Source organism: Tubulanus polymorphus, chromosome 3 (genome assembly GCF_964204645.1).
Source record: "Tubulanus polymorphus chromosome 3, tnTubPoly1.2, whole genome shotgun sequence".
Lineage (NCBI taxonomy): Eukaryota > Metazoa > Nemertea > Palaeonemertea > Tubulaniformes > Tubulanidae > Tubulanus > Tubulanus polymorphus.
In genome coordinates this window covers 15,580,767-15,599,518 of record NC_134027.1, presented here as the reverse complement: position 1 = coordinate 15,599,518, position 18,752 = coordinate 15,580,767, and the positions used below count along the sequence as shown (strand labels likewise).

Here is an 18,752-nt window from a genome sequence, read left to right as displayed (position 1 = left end):
ACTTGAGGTAATCAATAGTCATGTACATAATCTGAATACATGTATTAGTATGAATTCAGCCGCATTCTAATCTGACAAGGGAAAAAATGTTCCAGAAAACATCTGTTATTAATCAACCTATATACTTATTTAAAAATGAAATCTCATGTGGTGTTTTGCCTTTATGAGCTTATGATTTTTTAAACTCTCTACCAACAATTTCAAAAGAGACTACATTTTTGTTTAATTCTATTTAAAACTGTTTCAAGATCTGTTTTAAATGTTGACGTTTCGCTTGAAAACTAGCTAGCAAATTTCAAAAGAGACTACATTTTTGTTTAATTCTGCTTAAATCCGTTTCAAAATCTGTTTTGAATGTCGACGTTTTCTTGAAAACTAGCTAGCAAATTTCAAAAGAGACTACTTTTTGGTTTAATTCTGCTTGAGGTGTTTCAGGATCTGTTTTAAATGTTGACGTTTTCTTGAAAACTAACTTAGTATTCTCGATGTATATGTAGTTGAAAGGTTTTCTTTTATCTAAGTCATGTTTGTTTGATCTCTCAATATTCCGAATAACAGTTGTATTCTATGAATTTCAACCAGTTATAATGATCATTTGATCGGACCAATGAGGATGTTTCTTCGATTTAACCCGTAGAACATTTGTCATTTTCATATCTAATTAACGTCAGGTTAGTAGACTACGCTTTAAATCAAATCTTTCAGGACCGCCATTTTTTGTCAGACGAATGCCAAGTAACCATAAATGTTGAATTAATATTTGTACATGTATTGCTTCTGAAAGTATTGTAAATTAGTCCGACTAATTCGGTTTTCCGAGTTCTTTGATTCAAGATACGTGGAGTTAACAGTAGAATTGAAATCCATAAATGTCATCTCCTTTTTGGGCATAAATAACTTGGGAGTTTGATTAATATACCAAAGTAATTCTGATAATAGGACTAATCAATTTTTGTTCGGAATGTGGAATTTCTCGCATAATTTGACTGATGAAGGAGCAAATATGTAGTAAAGTCTTTAAAAAATAATGTTGTGAATAGAATATTATGTATAAACTGAGTCAATATATTTATGTACAGTTTATGAAATTGAAGACGTAGCTTACAAGAGAGCAGGGTTTAGATTTAAGTGAATAAAAAATTTGTTATTTTGTTAGATACTTTGAAAAGAGTAGAGGTTAGTACAACAATTTTTAACCTTGTAACGTATGTATAATCTAAAGAGATATTCATTTTAAAATAACTGTAACTGTAAAGCTGTAAGCTGTATCGAAATGTAAATGGCTAAGTATCAAAAAATCAGCAATAATTCTATAACTGTAGAATCCATGTACACGAATATGTTCACTTTTTGATGACGGGATTATTTTTTATTCCATCGCCTTAATTTTTTGTAAAAAAAAATAAAATGTGCTATTAAGCCTACGATTTACCTTAATTCACCATAAGATTCTTTTCAGTAGTTTTTAATGAGTGGGCTCAATTACAGACTGAGGATTCACACCTTTTAAGGATTTTGTTTGGATAAGTGGAATCAATAAATCAATGGTTGCAAATGGAACGTCGGAATGATGTCATATTTTCATCAATTAAATGATTTAAAAAGGGACATCAAAATGACGTATTTCTGATCATCAAAATCAATGTCATATTGACATCATTTTGGATCAGAAAGACGTCAGAATAACATCATGATATGACATTAATATGACATCATTCCTATGAGCAACTCTGATATCAATTTGACATCATGATATGATGCCATCCTGACATCAAGGTATGACGTAATTATGATGTCATTCTGACATCACAGCGCTACTTGGGTACCGTTCATAGTTACATGAAGAGGAGCACAATAGCACAGGAGCACGCGATCGTATTGCGATCGTACGCCATTCTTACGATCGTTAGAAGAGCACTTCCGTTCATAGTTACATGAAGAGGAGCACAATAGCACAGGAGCACGCGATCGTATTGCGATCGTACGCTAATCTTAAGATCGTTAGAAAAGCACTTCCGTGCTATAATAAAGAGGAGCACAGTAACATTACAATAGCAGTATAAAAGCATAGAATCGCAAAATTGTACAATAGCACATATTTTCTATAGAATAACGTTTATAAAAGCAAGAACATCAAATATAATGCTATTCTTGCTATTCAGAAATATCGCACCTTTCTCAGTCAACAAGGTAACTAATTAATTTATTTGAGTGCAAAAGTTTGATTTGACACTAAAATCAGTTGTTGCATTGCAATTAACAGGAGTTAACCTCTATGATACTTTAGCCTCAGACGATGTAGGGAACCGGTAACAACTACTGGTATTCAGACTAATTAGGTGAAACCACGTAGACCCGATCTGGATTTTCTCGGAGCCACCCTCTATTTGCCTATTCATCCGGAGTGGAAGTCGACTTTCATTTAACACGAACTAGGCCCTACTACAGGCCTATAGTACTAAGCCTATTCGTCAGGTCAGGAGTTGTGAGCATGGCTGAGGGAGGTTGGACCAATAAAGTTCGGTGTCGGTATGTGTTGTCTGATTAATGAACCTGGCTGGGCCTAAATAAGGGCTGGCGGTAAAAGTGCAGATCCGCACCTCTCGTGATTGATGCAATCTGCTGAATGACAGAATCTTGGCTAAAATCTTTCTTTCTGTGGAGATATCTTAAGAATTAACCAGGCAATGGCAATGTACTGAATTGCAGACGACATTTTGAATCTGAAACAATGATATTTAACGTAATTGATTAAATCGTTTACGCGGAGAGGTGCGGATCTGCACTTTTACCGGGCTGGCTTATGTCGACGAGCAACGGGTCTACGAGAGTTGGCGTTGCTGCTCTATCGGTTCGACATAAAGCCGGCTTGCGACGGCAACTGGGCAACCCGACGCTTACCGACTCGTCGCAACCTGTATCCAGCCATCCTCGCTTGCCAGGGGTCCGGTATCACTCCCGAACTCGCTTCCACCAGCCCCCTGGCCTCACGAAGCGTGATTTCATTACTGGCGCTGGTCATATATCGATTTGCGAAATACTTCCTTGTTCGATTGAACGTTCGCTGTTTGGTCCATTTAACGGGAAAACCATCCGATGTCTTCTGTCGTTAGTTACAAGCGCTGTGATTGGTACGACCGGATTCTGGTCGGCTAGTAATGACTCCAAATACTCGTGAGGTCAAGGGGTTCGGGGAACAGCTTTGGCGTAGTGGGTTCGAATCCCTTTTGATTCCTGCTGATTATTATTTTAACATATTTTCCACTGAGTTTCGTCACATAAAAATCATCTTCTATTAGATTTGACTACTAACAACTTTGAAACGAAATGTTAAACTCTGATGATAATATAACTGTCTCTTTCTGCGCGTAGTTTCTATGGATGTAGGCTACTGTGCTTCCTATTTTAAACTTGAAGTTACTTAAAGATAACACCGGTGGAAATAGCAATCATCAATCATGGCGCGCATACTGGCGCGGATCTGAAAGTTTGTGACGTCATTTCATAAATAAATAAATAAAGAAGGAAGGCTCCGAGAATATCCAAATCACAGGTTACTGTGAATAACTGGGGTTCGACCATTCACAAGTTAAAAATGTACTTCCTTGTTTGTGAAGTAAGTTTATTCATACTGTTATTAAAAGCAGTTCCTTTTAAACATTCTATAATAGTATAGTTTTGTTCGTGGATATCAATACTTCGAAAAATCAACAGCGGTTAATTTATTTACTGTACCGGTACGCGTTTTCTTAATTGAATTGGTCCGGTCCAAAAGGCGGGTCATACTAGTTAGCATCAGAAAATGTCGGCGTCGGTGATACCTTGTTATCGTCGATATTAAACGGTCTAAAGTCAGTTTATACATCACATACATTACAAATTGGAGGTCCCTTGTACATGTAGGCCTACATCACATCGTAACGCAGCGGCGATGGTATTGTCATAGAACAAAGTCAGTTGAAAATTCATACCTACTGCACCGATAAAGAATGATTTCTAGCCAGAGACCAGTGACAGTCAGTAATGGCATAGAAGTGTAAACTGAAGTTTACACTTCTATGGTATTGGGGAGTGATGATACCGTTCGTGATTATGTTTTTAGCCCACTTGGGACTTTAGTCCCAGCGGGCTATTGCGTTCACTTTTCGTCCGTCCGGCCGTCCGTAGACGGAATCCAGTTATTTTGGGAAGTTTCGAAGACGCTTCAAGGTAACGTCTTGATATTTGGGTTACACATGTATCTACCCTAGACACATCTTCAGCCCAAAAACTGGCCCTGTCAGAATCAAGATGGCCGACTAGCAGCCATTGTTGTTCGCCAAAATCAGCTTTTTGAACATTTTTGAACTTTTTGAGGGAAATTTTGAAGACGCTTTGATCAATTAGCTTGATCTTTCGGATATATGTGAATCCCCCCAGGGCCCATTAACATAACAAAAATTGGGTCGGTCGGACTCAAGATGGCCGTCCTATGACCTTTTTAGTGCCCAATTGTTAATTTTGGCCCGAATTCTGAGTCCTGTGGCTTCCTACTGGTTTGCCATTTCTCATTGCAATTTGTGATGATGTGTATTCTTTGGAAAGGGATGTTTTATACCTGAGACAGGTATTTTTCATCAGCCAATTATGACGCAATTGGCGGCCATCTTTGTGTCACCAGTACTCATTCGTAAGTGGGAAAACGTTTTTCCACATTATATTGATACCTAAGCGTATTTTGCTACCACAATCAATTAGAAAGTTGTAGCTCATAACGTGTTCTATGATTGTGGTGAGTTTCAAGGTAATTGGATTTCGTATATGGCCACCAGGGGGTGTTGAATAATACAATATTTTGGCATTTCTTTATTATATTGGTACCTAGGCATATTTTGTAACCACAATCAATTGCAAAGTTGTAGGCCTAGCTCATGACATCATCTATGATTGTTGCGAGTTTTAAGGACATTAGTTTTTCTATATGGTCACCAGGGGGCGTTGAATAATAGAATGACTTAGTATTTCCATATTAAATTGGTAACGAGGCGTATTTTGTCATCACAATCAATTACAAAATCGTAGCTGCTGACATGTTCTATGATTGTGGTGAGTTTCAAGGTCGTTGGTTTTTGTAAATAGTCACCAGGGGGCGTTGAATATTGAAATTGTTAGATTGTTGAGCATTTGAAACCACTTCCCAAGTGGGCATGGTGTCCCTGGACCCCTAGTTTATAATGGATATTGGACGTCAATTTCATATGTGAATTGTAGTCCCTATCTGATTGCTTGACTTGTCAGTCAGACTGACTTGTCACTCCTCTACTAATAGTAACACTACAAGGCCTTCCCTCCTGCATAGTTTACCCTATAGGCCAAATTTGTGCTTTGGGCCGAATTCGGTTTTCTTATCTAGTCGACTTTTTTTCGGAACTAATAATAACCAAATATGTGCTTGAACTGTCACTAGGTAAATACACCGTAGCTTTGTTCTTCTCGATGATATTTTCCCCAAAACCTGGCACATTAGTACTTTGGGCGTGGTAGCACATGTGGGTCAACATATCCATGTTGTGAGTTGACCCCTAGGTGGCACTCTTTCAAAAAAACGGAATGTAACGAAGTGATTTCGGGTGAAATCTTTGCTCGCATCCCTGAACGACATTCTATCCAGAAAGGCAGAAACCCGTTATCGCTGCTTGCAGCTATATTTATTATTACTATATTTCGTGTCATCTCGGTAAAATACGTCATCTCGGTAATAAGGAGGACTGCAATCATTTACATTAAATAGGCCTATCACTGATTCAGTCCCAAAATGTCATCAGCAATTCAGTACACTGGTTTATTTTATGGTATCTACACTAGAAAGTACATTTTAGCCTGGATTTTGTCTCGAAATCGTCTTGAACCGGACGCCACATTGGAAGGGTCAATCTAAAGTGAAGATTTGACCCACTCATTTTGAGGAAGAAAAATATAAATTTCTTGTCTTTTTCAACGATGATATCATGAAATTCGGTTAGCATTAATAACCCCAGTGACAGTTGACCAAAATTTGATTAGTTTTATGTACTGATTACCCTCACATCGTTTCAGTAATAACTTAAGACAAATCATCGCTTTAGATTTCCTAATCCAATATGGCGTCCTATCGAAAGATCGTCACGATTCTGAGATAAAAACCGGGCCAAAAATCTGCTTCCTAGAAGAGATATCATAAAATAAATCACTGCATTGGATTCTGTGAGACATTCTGAAGTGAGAACAGTGATTTGTAATTCAGTAGATTGCGTTAATCACGAGAGGTGCGGATCTGCACTTTTACCCATTTTTGATTGTCTATGATCATCTTTTTGGGATATTTCGCTTAATTTAAGGTGTGCATACTTCACATAGGTCTTAACCCTTCCAATACCACATAGTGTCTCCGCTGCTGTACCAGAGGTAATTTAGGGGTTTATAGGGGTATATTTGAAACTTCATAGAATAGTTACCAAGGTATCTGACACAGAAAATTTATATAGCATGTTGTTGATAACTTTTGGGCCAACAATGTAGACATAAATAATGTGGATATAAGTGAACTTGAGGTCAAGGTCACATACTCCAAGATGGCCGCAATGAAAAAAATTCACGAAAAAGTTTCAGATAAACTGCTCTGTCTCCCAGTGCACTGATCTATAAAATTCCAACTGAAATTGTAACTTTATGTAGTAAAAATTTCAAAGCAATCGAACAACTAAAAAATTTATTTTTCTACTCATTTACCAACTTCTCCACCGATATGTTGGAAGGCCGGATGTAAGGGGTTTCATTGGGGCATAATTTCAGGCCTCAGAAAATCGTTACCTATGTATTTAACACTGATACATTGTATACCATGGTGTTGATAACCATTGGGCTTACAAATAAGACAAATTATTTGGATATATGTGACCTTGAGGATGGACAGTTTCTGGTTCTTCATTATTGTTATTGGTGTCCATTGCCATGACAACCATATCAACCGGGTCTAAAAAAATTGTCACTGATTTCATTTTCATCAAAATCATTGCCGGCACTATAAACCTATTTTCTCATCATCTGAACTGCTGCTGTCATATTCGTTGTCACTCTCAATTTGTTCACTACCAAATTCCAAGTCACCAGCATCACTGTCAGCATCATATACGAGCTGCTGAACCGTTTCATCCAGCCAAATTGTTTTTTCCTGGCTGTTGCCACCTTGGATTTTATGCAGATGGCAGCACCGGCTGATACTGATAGATATGCCCTTCTAGAAGAAGGGTTAAGTGATACCGTATCACATACGGTACGGGTATGCTAGCTTTTGTACCGTATGCCATACGGTAGTGGTATTGTGAGGGTTAATCTGTTAATCGAATCAGCAGAGTTGTGCAGTCCAGTTAAATCATCGTTTTTATATCCATTTTACACTGTTTAGAAGGATTGATGAACATACTCGAAAATGACCTTTAAATCGGCGAGAAAGACCGCCATTTTGTTCGTTTTTGCCTATTTCTTTATGCATATGAGGCATTGCACACATGCGCAATGAGGCGGGGATGCGTCAATTATATCATGGGGGATGAAGCAGCTTCTTGTCGCCAAGAGACCAATCGACGACTCACAATATTATAATTGTAATATTATATATTACAATGCTGTGTTGAATTGAATTTCCATGATTTTGAATTTTTTTTGAAAATACCTACCGTAACACTATTCTTTAATAACACTAATAACACAGTAGAAATGTGACCCAAATTGCAGTTAGATCCTTGGGAGCCCCTAGTCATCCGAAGCCTACTGTCACACAGACTCTCTGAGCGACATTTCGACACTAAGTAATTCCGTTTACCAGCGGCCATTGGTGTTCGTCATTGTCAGATCTAATTCACTTTATCTTATGATTTAGAAGTTAATCCTTTTTTGTGAAACTCTGACCCAGTTTCAGTATTTTCGGCTTGCATTAGGCCTATTGAAAATTGGACTTTTCAGATTCCAGGACAAACTGTGAGACCTGCTTCTAAGTCTTAAGTATCTTAGTAATATGATTACGATATAATTTTCTTAATTTTCTAGATATTATATGCATGGCATCTGTCGAGAAGGAAATAACTGCCGCTATGCCCATGATCGAAGTTCTAACCCATCAATGGTTTGTAAGTTTTATCTAAAAGGTGCTTGTACATATGGATCAAGCTGTCGGTAAGTGTTATGCTCATTTTTGGCTTCTTCCTGGTCAAAATATTTCAAAGGAATACTTAACGGTTATTGGGTTGAATGTCAATCATGGAAACTAAGGCTAAAAAAATGATATCTTGTTTCTCCGCTCAGCTGAGATTAAAAGTTTACCTGGCCGACCGCCTATCTACCCTGTACATTATTTTTTTTTAGTCGTGATAAAATTTACTATAACAGACTTGGCCGCTATAGAAATGAACTGTTTACAACTTTTATTATGTCTTAAAAAATTACCCGGGTGCTGCGGAGAAACAAGATATCATTTTTAGCCCACTTGGGACTTTAGTCCCAGCGGGCTTTTGCGTTCACTTTTCGTCCGTCCGTAGACGGAATCCAGTTATTTTGGGAAGTTTTGAAGACGCTTCAAGGTAATGTCTTGATATTTGGTTTATACATGTATCTACCCTAGACACATCTTCAGCCCAAAAACTGGCCCTGTCAGAATCAAGATGGCCGACTGGCAGCCATTGTTGTTTGCCAAAGTCAGCTCTTATTACACATTTTTGAACTTTTTGAGGGAAATTTTGAAGACGCCTTGATCAATTACCTTGATCTTTCATATATATTTGAACTCCCCCCAGGGTTCATCAGCATAACAAAAATCGGGTCGATCGGACTCAAGATGGTTGTCCTAAGGGCTTTTAAGTGCCGAAAAATGTCAATTTTGGCCCGAATTCAGAGTCCTGTAGCTTCCTAGTGGTTTGCCATTTCTCATTGCAATTGCTGAAGGGTAGTCTTTGGAAAGGGATGTTTTATACCTGAGACTGGTATTTTTGAACGGCCAATTAGGCCCTATGACGCAATTGGTGGCCATCTTGGGTGTTATCAGTATTCATTCGTAGGTGGGAAAAGTTTGACAGTATATTGATACCTAAGCATATTTTGTTACGACAATGAATTAGGAAGTTGTAGCTTATAACGTTTTCTATGATTGTGGTGAGTTTCAAGTTCATTGGTTTTTGTATATGGCCACCAGGGGGCGTTGAATAATACAATATCTTATTTTATTAGTATTCTATATTATATTTGTACTAATACATATTTTGTTACCACAATCAATTGCAAAGTTGTAGCTCATGACATCGTCTATGATTGTGGAGAGTTTTAAGGACATTAGTTATTCTATATTCTAGAATAACCTAGTATTTCCTGATTATATTGGTTCCTAGGCATATTTTGTTACCATGATCAATTGCAAAGTTGTAGTTCATGACATGTTCTATGATTGTGGTGAGGTACAAGGTTATTTGGTTTTGAATATGGTCACCAGGGGGCGTTGAATAGTAGAATAACTTAGTATTTCCATATTAAATTGGTAACGATTTTGTTATCACAATCAATTACAAAATCGTAGCTGCTGACATGTTCTATGAATGTGTTGAGTTTCAAGGTCATTGGTTTTTGTATATGGTCACCAGGGGGCATCGAATATTGAAATTGTTAGATTGTTGAGCATTTGAAACCACTTCCCAAGCGGGCATGGTGTCCCTAGAGCCCTAGTTGTTTAGCCTAATGTCTTGTTTTTTTTTTTCAGTTATGACCATTCAAAACCTAAACTGCCTCAAAATATACCTTATAAGCCACAGATAGAAACAGCATCTGATGAAATCAATCATGGGAAAATATGTCCTCCCCTCAATAAAGTTATCGTTAGTTGTAACAATAAGCTTGTTACTCTGAAGAAAGGTAAATCAAATGACAGCGGGGTCGACCTTGAGTCCGGTATGACTGTAGAATCGCCAATACACAAAGACCCTGTGCAGTGGGTGAAAGCAGCTGAATTTGTGCCTGGACAGTTATACTGCAGCCCAGGTAGGCAACTCTTGAAATTTCATTAACAGTACATCCATTCAGCTTGCCCCGAGAGAGATGAAGATGAAAAACCAAGCTTGGTTGTAAAGGTTCCTCTCCACTGGCGACAAACAAACAAAACACTGTCGCAAAGTTATTTACTCAAATGAATACTTAAACAATGATTCTCAATTGCTTTCCATCTTACACACATTTACAGAAACTCAGAAAAATACTATAGAACCAACCTACATGCCAAAAATGTTGCAGCAAATAAATCACAAAAACACTAAATACTTAACCACGCACCAAAAACAACCACGCACCAAAAACAACACTAAGACACTGCCCCGGATCCTATCCTAGGTAGAATGGGCAATGGACAAGTGTGGTCCCCAAAAGAGGACAGATTTCATTTTAACTAGTCGGGGTTTCCATGAGGCTGTGTTTATGCTGTTAAACGGACACTTTCCTCCAGCCAAAAGTAGTTCTATTTACCCAAGATCCTGAAAATTTCTCTGAGTAATTGTGAAAAGAAATTGATTATTCGTTCTCTTAAAGGGCAAATGCTGTCAAAATGGAACTTCCCGCAAATTCTTAACCAGAAGAAACTTAATTATATGTATAACGACCTGAGACCTGACTTATCGAAATAAGTTGCTAGAAGTAGCCGTAAATTAGTCATTTATTTATTCTTTACTCCGTGCGTAGGCCTGTAATTCACATACAAGGCGGTGCTATTTTTAGGCCAGCCGTAGGCTGAGCCTGTTACTATACAAATGGAGCGAATTAAAATGACATGGTTTCCAGAGCAAAGGCTCTTTTACTGTGCAACTGAGCATATATTCATAGAAATCATTCATTAAAGCTTTATCCATTCTCCAAACTCTACATAGCTGAATTTTGATAGAGGGCCTCGTTAAAATTTATATGAGCTTTTTCGCGAATATCTGATCGCAAAAATATTGGTTTTGAAAAGCCAATCAGAAAGCAAAGACTCCTCTATGATTGGCTTAGCCGCAGAGATCAGCAGATCTTCACGTGAACCCAAGGTTTCGTCTACCGTTTTACTTCCGGGTTTTATTGATGGTTTTCGACATCAGATGAACCCATCTATGGCATCGTTTTCATGTCTCTCTGTCCGTCCGTCCGTCTGTGGATGTTTCTTTATGACACGATTAAAGCTGCTTGTGTTGACCGTTTTTTCTGTAAATTAGCACATATATTCTGTACTTCGTGTAGATGGTGCAGCTTGGTTTAATTTTGATTCTGACACACCTGCCAACCGTTACGTTTTTGCCGTATTCCGTTCCGGTGCTACCCGCGGTAATACGGCGTTACTGGCACAGGCAATGGAATACGCTTTTTTTCGATATCGTTCCGATGTCACGCGAATGAGCAAATAAATACGGCCTCAATAAAAATCTCCTTATATTATGTCAATAAAGGTAATTTTGCAGTACATAATCGGTATTTTAATGGTTTATTAACATTTATTACAGGGAAGTTTGGTTTTTATTTGAGTAATTGTCACGAAGTTTCCGGGAAGCCGGGAACAAGTCTAGCGAATTTTCGATTACAACGAGTAATACCGGGAACCAGTCTAGCGAATTTTCGATTACAACGAGTAATTTTCATCGCTCAAATTGTCATGAATGTTGCAAATGGCGGACGAAGTTCATGACGTTTTGTCAAATCTGGAAAATTCGGAGGGTTCTCCGTCTTCTTTGGAGTCGGAATCTGAAACTGATACTGCGGTAACAGGCAGTAGAAAACGTATGATTAAGAAATATCGGAAACAGAAGTATAAAAAATCGTACAGCGCACAATATCCATGTTTCATAGCATCGAAATTAAGTAAATATCATGCAAGATGTACGATATGTCAAATCGATATAGTGATCTCACATGGCGGATTAAATGATATTTCACGTCATTGTGAAAGAAAAGGACATAAGGATAAAGCGAAACTCTCTGAAATTTCACATTTTTTTAGAACTGATAACACAACAAACCCTGGCCCTTTTGTTTTCTAGTTGAGTTAACTGGTAATTATAATCTTTAATTGATGGTAGATTAAGTTTACCTGTGATAGTGCGAGTAGGTGATGGGGTGTGTCTGATGTCTCAAAATTGTTTATATTTTATGGAAACTGCAGTTTCAAGTTTAATTTCATAATAAATGCATTTTTAAAAATTAATTTCTTTAGTAGTTTTAATATTCTATATTCTGATTTTAATCCGAAAATTCGTTACTGGCTATATTGAAAATGTTACTGGCAAAGGTCACATCAAGTCTAGTGGGTCACTGGCAAAATCTAAAAAATACTGGCAAATTTGAAAAATGTTACTATCTTGAAAAATTCAATGTTGGCAGGTCTGTTCTGATTTTATAAGTGCTCAAATTTGGTTATAAAATAATCAACGTTACTCCTTAGTTCAAGCCGCTGTAGCGCGTTAATACGGCGACGCTCAATATACTGCTATATGCGTGCGTGCGTGTTTAACACGCAACACGCTTATACATGGAGATATTGATCGTACAGCGCGCGCGTCAATGCCGAGAGACTGGGGAGTGTTAGGGACTCTACGCAGTGAAATCATTCTTTGCAGTTTCAGACGGTCGCTTCTCTTAACGTAAAAACCAGCGTAAATTAATTGGTCAGCTGAGATTTCCACCCCGATTATATCACTCAAATTAAGTACTCAAGAGTACGGGAGCTTCAATCACAGTCGCAAGAAATATTGATGACAAAGTCGAAGTTTAACTACATATTCCACAAAACAAACGAGGCATTTTGAAGAATTGAGTTTATTTCGTTTGACAAAAAAAAACATCACCCATTTAAACACCGAAATAATATCAGCGCACCACGTCAGGTAGCGTGCATCCAGTACTTTCTGCATTGATAACACCACACGCCCACGATCCGTGTTTTGATCAACGATGAGAACTAATCTCAAGTAATTAAAGATGGCATTAAAGAGCATATGCCATCAAAATAGAATATTGTGTAAAATTCATTTTCAAATGTGATGTATTCACAAATATCAAATATGGAACTGGTTTGAATTTAGTTCAGCCATTACTGAGAAATGTGACTTTTAAATCGGCAATTTCAGCACGTGCTCACTGTTATTGTTTACCTTAGCAGGTGCGTGTTTCTGACGTCATCTTTGACAAACGCTCACGGCTTCCAATCATTTCACTAGACATTTCATGCGTTATTTTATCATTTTGGAGTGATTTTAATTAATAAACTCTTACCATTGTATAATGTTGCTACCGTTGTATATGACATGATAATCGTATATAAGTGAGTAGCGCTGTAGGTCAGTGAATACGGTGAACAAATGGTGTTTATTTTATCAATTATACATAGGCTACGCGTACTAGCGCGCCACGTGCTTGTGTTGATTGTCATAGTTAACATAAAAAATAGCGCCACCCGTGGGTTGAATATGAACTATACGCATGGAGTGAAGGATAAATAGATGACTGTTCCGCTAACTATCACGGCTAATTCGTGCTCCTTTTTTCAATAAGTTATATCTCAGGGTGTTATATACTAAAGTTTCTTCTGGTTAAGAAATGGCGGAAAGTACAATTTTGATGGCATTTGCCCTTTAAGTGTCATCAATTGAACCCGTCATTTTTATGCCCTTACATTAGCAATCATTGGAGCCCGGTTATCTTGTATTTAGATTGCAACACTGATGATTTGGATATTTCTAATACTTAGTGCCCCGAAGCGAGTCGATTGCTTTGTCAGCAATAATGCGTTAACCGTTAACCATTTATGTATCAATTACGTGTAGTAATAGATAACGCTTCCCACGGAGCAGATAAGTGTCTTACTGCGTGCACACAGACATGCATCAACAGGCCCACATTTAAATTGTTGAAAAACGATTTAAGCTTGGACCTAAATTATTTTACTATTAAAAGCTATCATGAAGGAAACTATAGGAAGCTACATTCACTCAGTTGATGAACTTGATTTCAACAGTAACTGGCCGTCCTGGTTTAATATGTACTGCCCTGAAATTTGAAAAACTTATTTAGCATCTTCTGATTTTGTTTGTCCCGAGTAGTTGTTCAAGTTTTAGATGTTTTATGTCATTGCCTCACGGGATCAAAATTGTCAAGTCCAAAATGCCCATAATTTAACTTGCATAACTGCCATTCTTCCGCTGGTGAATATTGTTTTCCTGTTCCACTTGGTCAATCGTACCCCATGGACTGCATGGTCATTGGCCTATGGCATCACGATTGTGCCGAGAGCAGACTGTATCCGGTGGCCATGGTAAGTATACTTACTGATGTTTTACCTTGATAGTATGGATTAAACATGCACTGTATCAACACAGTTATTTCCATTCACTTTTCAAGTTCTAAGTCAATACCAAAACCCATCATGGAAAGTTTCTTTCTGGTTTTAAGATCTAAAATTGTATTTCAAGATCGATTTCTGTGAAAGCTTCAGTTGATTTGGTTTTTGGGAAGAATATTTTTATTAGCACTACAGAAAATATCATTGACCATTGTGCAAAGTCCGGGAAAAATAGCTTTTTCTTAAATTGGATAGATGACCTTGATACGCTAATTAGCCATGTGCTCAAACTACAAATTCAATCAAATTTGATTCTCTAAAAAATATCAAATCCAATTCAATTGTACTTTTTTGAACAAACAAAAACATCAAATCCAATTCAATTTTGTTTTATCGAGCAAATTTCAGAAAATTCAATTCTATTCTGCATTAAAATCAATAAGACCAAGGGAAAAGATATATCTGAGGTATCTGCCAGATCCAGTCGCTGTCTGTGCTACTTTTGTATTCTACGATTGTATTGAGTAAATTGTTAGGTATTGACTCTGAGCTGGGAGTGTATTTTGACAAATTTAACCCATAGAATGCATCATCATTTGCCATTTTATGAAAAGCTGACAGGCTGGCCATAGTGCCCCTTGGGGCTCTTGTTGATGTTATCTATGATCTATAATCGACAGGAGCACGTGTGCGTAGTCTATGTATAATCAATAAAATAAACATCATTTGTTCACCGTATTCATAGACCTACAGCTCTACTCACTTACATACCATAACCATGTCATATACAAGGATAGCAACCGTATACTATGGTAAGAATTTATTAGGCCTAATTCAAATCACTCCCAAAACGATGAAATAGCGCATGAAATGTCTAGTGAAATGATTGGAAGCCGCGAGCGTTTGTCAGAGATAAAGTCAGAAACCAGCACCTGCTTACATAAACAATAACAGTGAGCACGGGCTGAAATTGCTGAATTAAAAGTCATATTTCTCAGTAATGGCTAAACTAAAATTCAAACCAGTAGCATATTTGATATTTCTGAATGTATTCCATTTGAAAATGACTTATACACAATATTCTTTTTTGATGGCATTTGCTCTTTGAAGGGGTCATGAAGAGGTTTTGAAAAAAATTTTATATCAAATTTTTTAGCCCACTTGGGACTTAAGTCCTAACGGGCTATTTCGTTCACTTTTCGTCCATCCGTAGACGGAATCCAGTTATATTGGGAAGTTTTGAAGACGCTTCAAGGTAATGTCTTGATATTTGGTTTATGCATGTATCTACTCTAGACACATCTTCATCCCAAAAACTGGCCTTGTTAGAATCAAGATGGCCGACTGGCAGCCATTGTTGTTCGCCAAAATCAGCACTTTTTACACATTTTTGAACTCTTTGAGGGAAATTTTGAAGATGCCTTGTTCAATTACCTTGATCTTTTGTATGTATTTGAACCCCCCCCAGGGTTCATCAGCATAACAAAAATTGGGTCGATCGGACTCAAGATGGTCGTCCTATGACCTTTTAAGTGCCCAAAAATGTCAATTTTGGCCCGAATTCTGAGTCCTGTAGCTTCCTACTGGTTTGCCATTTCTCATTACAATTTGTGATGGGTATTCTTTGGAAAGGGATGTTTAAACTTGAGACAGGTATTTTTCATCAGCCAATTATGACGCAATTGGCGACCATCTTGGTGTCACCAGTACTCTTTCGTAAGTGGGAAAAAGTTTTTCCACATTATATTGATACCTAAGCTTATTTTGATACCACAATCAATTAGAAAGTTGTAGCTCATAACGTGTTCTATGATTGTGGTGAGTTTCAAGGTAATTGGATTTCGTATATGGCCACCAGGGGGCGTTGAATAATACAATATCTTAGCATTTCTTTATTATATTCGTACCTTTGCATATTTTGTAACCACAATCAATTGGTAAGTTGTAGCTCATGACATCATCTATGATTGTTGCGAGTTTTAAGGACATAAGTTTTTCTATGTGGTCACCAGGGGGCATTGAATAGTAGAATAACTTAGTATTTCCTTATTATATTGGTACCTAGGCATATTTTGTTACCGTGATCAATTGCAAAGTTGTAGTTCATGACATTTTCTATGATTGTGGTGAGTTTCGAGGTCATTGGGTTTTGAAGATGGTCACCAGGGGGCGTTGAATAGTAGAATGACTTAGTATTTCCATATTAAATTGGTAACGAGGCATATTTTGTTATCACAATCAATTACAAAATCGTAGCTGTTGACATGTTCTATGATTGTGGTGAGTTTCAAGGTCATTGGTTTTTGTAAATGGTCACCAGGTGGCGTTGAATGTTGAAATTGTTATATTGTTGAGCATTTGAAACCACTTCCCAAGTGGGCATGGTGTCCCTGGACCCCTAGTTTGGAATTGAATCGAGCGGCCTCGGTAGCTCAGTGAGATAAGGCGTGATGCTGTTGAATCTACTATCAATGCTGAGTGACAAGTGGGTTCGAGTCCTGCTGGTTGCGAACAGTGTGCGGGCAACACATCAAAGGCCGTACCGTCGTGAGGTTAAATGAACAATCAAATAGGAATAGTCTTGGGAAACCAAGATCCAAACGATGTATGTAAAGCCAAACAAACAAAAAGACAAACAAACAATCATCAGCCGGCCTCAGAGACACCAATGCCGGCATCGCTCTCTGCAACGTTTTGCATGCGTCATGCATCAGAGCTTGGAACTCTAAGATCAAAGGGTCTTGCAATTGCATTCAGAAAAATCGTTCTGTTTTTGTTTTCATTAGTCAGTGGGGCCTAACAGTTCATGCGTAAAAATGGGTTTTTGTATCCAAATCTTGATTGATATAAATATCTTGGCTGGGACATGATGGAAAACATCAGAATAAACTAGTTTCATCTTTTTAACAGAATCGCATTAATGAGGTTTAACAGTACAAATAACCTAGGCTAAATCGTTCGGCAGAAAATAAATTCATTTTGAGGAATAAAATCGTACTAGACATATAGACCTTTAAGTCTGTGGTCCTCCCAATCAACATCGTCATAGAAGATTTGTCGGCGGATGTAAAACATTATAACCACTTAATACCACAGTATAATCTACCAATGCTTCAAGGCCCATGGGCCTCTTGTTGTTGAATATCGCGCTAATTTTACCGTCTTTTGAAATACCTTGACTGTGTGTAGCTATGAACTGTTCCCACAAAGGCAGCGACAAAATTTAGTGGCCAAACCACAGATTTGGCCCCTTAGATGTCGATGGACCGTAAGAAGGCAAGAGGAAAAACTTTTGGCCTGTAGAAGCTAGTTTTGGGGAGCAGTGCTTTGATAGTCAAGTATTTCTATAACGTTATTAGCTCTCGAGGAACGATTATTTCAGATTATATTAGGTTGAATGGTGATAGAAGTTGATATTAAAAAGATCTTGGAATAATTTTTTATTGATAATTCATTTGGAGATTTAAGGTACAAGGTGAATTAATATGCGGATGACTACATCACTCGGGTGTGAACGGGCACCTTGTACCAAGGGTCGGTACCGTATCAGTCTTAAATTCCTTGTTTTTTGCTGGGAATATTAGTGGGAGTCTTAAACTTCGAAAGGTTGGCACACAATGTCCTTGAAAGGTTGGCAGACAATGTCCTTGAAAGTCCTAATTTTTACAGTCAGACCGAAATTACCACCGAGTTGTATGACAGTGTGGCGTGTGTTTATTCATTTACTGCAGACGTATTGCGTAGCAGCGACAGTGACATAGTGGCATAGGCTCATATTGATGCGCGCGTTATGAATACGCACGTTTTTTATACAGTGAAATAAGTTTTTTTGAATGAAGTTAACTTATCATAGATTTTCATTTAAGTTATTATCGGTCACATTATTACTAAAAAGACTTTGAAAGTGATATACATTGGTCTGTCGATCTGACGTATTTGTTCCTGCCTACCACTGTCTTGAGGCGCTCAGTTCCACCGTAGTGTCCAGGGCAGTTGTGAAGCGAACAAATCTGCAAAAAAAAAGAGTAAGAATGATCAATGTAATATGTTTTCATTGATATTATAAAAAAAACTTTGCCTCGAGAGCACAGTACCGTTGACCTCTAGTTATATTATTATTGGTGGCTGGCGCCTCAGCGGTCACATAGCTTCATCGCTGTATTAAAGCATTTCTCTCAGATTAACATGTCTCTTTGAGCACTGTTCATTGGATGTGTCGGATCGTGGATATGCTTAGGAACAAAATGTGTTGTAAGTTTTACCGTATTTTGTCACTTGAATTTATATGTTAGTAGCTAGTTAAACTTAGAAACGTAGCATTTAAAGGGTAACTGACACTTTTTTTTTTTATTTCAAAATTCGATAAGTTCTATCGAACTAAGGAAGACTTTGAAATAGTTCT

At 37.7% G+C, this 18,752-nt stretch overlaps 1 protein-coding gene across 4 annotated transcripts in view; it reads left to right on the top strand.

Moving 5' to 3' along the window:
• The first annotated feature begins 2,410 nt into the window (after positions 1–2,410).
• The window catches only part of LOC141901092 (putative E3 ubiquitin-protein ligase makorin-1), a 60,951-nt gene continuing 44,609 nt past the window's right edge, over positions 2,411–18,752 (top strand). For 2 of the 4 annotated variants that reach the window (XR_012618809.1, XR_012618810.1), the window contains exons 1-3: positions 2,411–2,529; positions 8,065–8,190; positions 9,761–10,038. Coding sequence is in view for 2 of the 4 variants with exons in the window: in XM_074788173.1 (XP_074644274.1) it covers positions 2,492–2,529; positions 8,065–8,190; positions 9,761–10,038 (442 nt within the window). In the remaining 2 variants the exon portion in view is untranslated. Of the gene's footprint in view, positions 2,530–3,516; positions 3,617–8,064; positions 8,191–9,760; positions 10,039–18,752 lie in introns of those variants that run through there. The other 2 variants (XM_074788173.1, XM_074788172.1) reach the window with 2 other exon arrangements.